Source organism: Neovison vison, chromosome 1, assembly GCF_020171115.1.
Source record: "Neovison vison isolate M4711 chromosome 1, ASM_NN_V1, whole genome shotgun sequence".
Taxonomy (NCBI): Eukaryota; Metazoa; Chordata; class Mammalia; order Carnivora; family Mustelidae; genus Neogale; species Neogale vison.
This window is the reverse complement of record NC_058091.1, coordinates 246,007,656-246,011,457: the sequence shown is the minus strand read 5'-3', so window position 1 is coordinate 246,011,457 and position 3,802 is coordinate 246,007,656. Positions and strand designations below refer to the sequence as shown.

Genomic DNA, 3,802 nt, shown 5'->3' with positions numbered 1-3,802 from the left:
TGCGACCTCTGTCACCAGGGAGACAGGAATGCTCAGCCAGCACAGATGCAGACTCTCCCTCCAAACTCAGTGTGTTTTCACAAAGACTATGCTAACTTCAAGAGTAAGACAGAGATGGCTGGGTGGCTCAGTTAGTTAAGTGCCAGACTCTTGGTTTCGGCTCATGTCCTGATCTCGTGGGTAGTGAGATCAAGCCCTGTGTTGGGCTCTGGGCTCAGCTGGAGTCTACTTGGATGTTCTGTCTCCCTGTCCTTCCCCAGCTCATGCTTTGTCTCCAAAAAATAAAAAATAAAAAATAAAAAATAAATTAAAAATAAAAATAAAAAATAAAAAAAAAAAGAGTAGGACAGAGACCAGCAACAAATTGAATCAGAGTTGTTTATTTTTGTTTTATTGGAACATAACATGATCTGATATAAATATTAATTTATCAAATTCTTAATTGTTTCATAAATAAATATTAAGTTAACAGACATTTTACAGAATGTTGTGTTAAATAAGGTTAAAGTACATATTTATTTTGCCTGGAGCAAACTGGAGGAAAATACTTCCATGATCGGATATCTGAAATATGTCTCTAACATTTTATTTTTATGCCTTCTGCTTGTGTGAGGAGGTGAAGTAGTAGGTTGCCTGAAATATCTACTTTGCCTCTGAAGTTTAAATCTATGACCGATCATTAAGTGCCCCCCCCCCCAGTTGCTTGGCCCTCATTCTCATTCCAAAAGAAAACATTTTTCTTCTCCTCAAAAATCTTTCACTACAATAAGTCAGTTTTGTCTCAACTTTCTGTTGTCCACTCTGTGTTTATGACACCAAGAAACACTTGCAGGTAGTCTAGGAACTTTTTTACTCTCCATCTTTCTCCTCCACATTTTTTCTGTGAAAAGAGCAGACAAAGAGGTATTGTAGAAAAACTGTCAGTTCTTGTCAAAACAGACCCAGCTAGAAAAATAATACTTAAGTTTCCACCAAATATCTTTAACTTACTTTTTGGCTGTCTATATGTGCTTTTATGAAAGACAAATTTCGGAATAGTTTATCCACAGCCGCTGCTTGTGCAGTTTGGTTCTTTAATATGTCTATTCCCTGAAAGACTTCTTCGATGCACAGTTGGTGCTAAATGAAGAAAATTTTTAAAAAATATAAATAAAACAAGTTATAAAAATTTGGTGCAAAAAGTTGGACTTTGTTTTGTGGAGTTTACACAAGTTCCTTTCTCCCAAGAGTATTTTCCTTGTTTCTTTTCCAGGTGGAAAACCACCTCATACTGACCTATAATTTCTTCCTTTTTCTAAAAAAAATATTTTATTTATTTATTTGAGAGACAGAGAAAGAGCACAGTGGGGTGGGGGTCGAGAGAGAGGGAGAAGCAGACTCCTTCCTGATCAGGAACCACGATGTGGGGCTTGATCCCAGGACCTTGAGATCATATCCTGAGCCAAAGACAGTTGATTAAACAACTGAGCTACCCAGGCACCCTGAGCTATACTTTCAGTAAGTAAATGACATTTATATAATTATTGAGGAGTTTGACAAATGATATAAATTAAATGCTTAATGAGAAATAAAGTGTTTAAGAAATATAATGCAACATTACTGATTTACCTCACATCAGAGTTTCCTCTGACAGTTCTAAGTGGTGATTTTATTCTATTTAGACTAATGATATCACATCTTTTACATTTTAAAATGACCATGACATACTCCAAAGGTATATATTTCCATTAGAGTTAAAATCATTTAAGAAATAACTATTAATATGAGACTTCACTGTATATTTTAATGTCTATTGACCATAATTCTAAAAATATAACCCTAAGTTGCTGGTACTTACAGAAAGACTTCAAAGTGAGGAAAGCCATAGATAGAGGTGAAGGAGACTAGGAGGCACCTCTCACCCAATGTGGAATTTTTCTGGAAAGAACGCTTGACATGAGGCTCTTTGAGATGTAGAACTGACAACATCAGAAAAGGGCCTGATGCACTTGCCTAATGGATTCTACTTAATATGGAAGAGTCATTCCTAACACCATTCCTAATATTCAAAAGCACATACATTCACGTCCGCACACATAAAAACAAAATAGGTCAAATTAAATCATCCCAATGCTAACTAATGCTTTGTAGCTTAAAATACAAAACTGATTCATGCAATCATTTTGTCAAATAACAATTTAACTTACATTTTTATTTTCAGGAGTAGGAATCATCAGGTTCTGAAAAGGAAAAGAAATACATTCATCTTTAACATATTTTAAGATTCATAACTTTTAATATAATGTTTCCTAGTAACATGGCTATGCATTATATATTACTAACACTCATAATTTCATTATTAATAACAGATCTTTAAAAATTAGCCACTGTCAATGATTACCATGTTTTTTAAAGACTGCAGGAATCAAAAAGAAAATTACCCCGTCACCTATCAGCAGAGTTCGATGAGTGGAGAGCAGTGTCAAGGTCTCTGCCACCAGTCTGTTCATGGGATCTTCTACAGGAGTGACAGAAACATAGGCAGCCCCAAGAGCTAGCAAACTCAAATGCAGAAGGAGTCTCATAGCTCTCAAATGCTCAGTGTTTGCCTCGGGCAAAGAAAGTGCATGCTACAAGATTGCATCCCCAACCAATTTATTCTCTATCTTTGAGGAAATGAATAATTTCTAACAATCAGATAGAGGATGCTTAATAATGGCATATCGTAATACAAAATGTTTCCAATGCCTTATATCTTAAAAAAATAATTTTGCTTTTATCTTTTAATAATTATAAAAATCCCTAATTCTCCCCCTTTAAAAACATTTTCTATTACAAAGAAAATCTTTGGGTTGATGAATTATTGCCTCACATTTGCATTTCTTAAAATTGGAAGATTGAATTTCCTCTTTAAAGATGTGTATAAAAAGGAGAGGTATAATGCACACCATTAGATTTTATACCAGAATGTATAAATATTGGGAAAGTCTTTTTCAGGTTAACTAAATTCTACCACTATTGTTATTAGACCAAGTCTGTTTCTTTTTTTTTTAAATATTTTATTTATTTGACAGACAGCGATCACAAGTAGGCAGAGAGGCAGGCAGAGAGAGAGAGGAGGAAGCAGGCTCCTTGCTGAGCAGAGAGACCGATGCAGGACTCAATCTCAGGACACTGGGATCATGACCTGAGCTGAAGGCAGAGGCTTTAACCCACTGAGCCACCCAGGCACGCCTGTTTTTTTTTTTTAATATTTTATTTATTTATTTGAGAGAAAAAGAATGAGCATGAGAAGGGGGGTGTCAGATGAAGAAGAAGACTCCATGCTTAGCAGGGAGTCCAATGTGTGACTCGATCCTAGGCCTCCAGGATCATGGCCTGAGCCAAAGGCAGTCGCTTAACCAACTAAGCCACCCAGGCACTGCTAGACCGATCTGTCTTAAAAGGAATTTATTTTTTTTAAGATTTTATTTACTTGTGTATTTATTTGTCAGAGAGAGAGAGCACAAGCAGACAGAGTGGCAGGCAGAGGCAGAGAGAGAAACAGGCTCCCCGTTGCGCAAGGAACCCAATGCAGGACTCCATCCCACAACCCTAGGATCATGACCTGAGTCAAAGGCTGTGGCTCAACTGACTGAGCCATACCAGCATTCCTTAAAAGGAATTTAAAATACTTGCAGAAAGATGGTGGTTAGAGCAGAGACCATCAAAACTTAGCAGGGTCAAGTTCACTGGCAACTATGTTAGGATCCTTCCTGTTACTAGTGACCAAAAACCCAACCCCAGCTGGTTGAAGCCAAACAGGGAATTATTAGATCATACA

General features: G+C 36.7%; 1 protein-coding gene across 1 annotated transcript; it reads right to left on the bottom strand.

The window, feature by feature from the left end:
* Positions 1-451: 451 nt before the first annotated feature.
* IL5 (interleukin 5) lies at positions 452-2,564 on the bottom strand. Its single transcript, XM_044240812.1, has 4 exons — positions 2,421-2,564; positions 2,187-2,219; positions 991-1,119; positions 452-880 (listed from the first exon to the last, which is right to left on the bottom strand). Exons 1-4 carry the CDS (start codon positions 2,562-2,564, stop codon positions 782-784), a joined length of 405 nt encoding a protein of 134 aa, XP_044096747.1. The 3' UTR covers positions 452-781.
* Between the last annotated feature and the right edge of the window lie 1,238 nt (positions 2,565-3,802).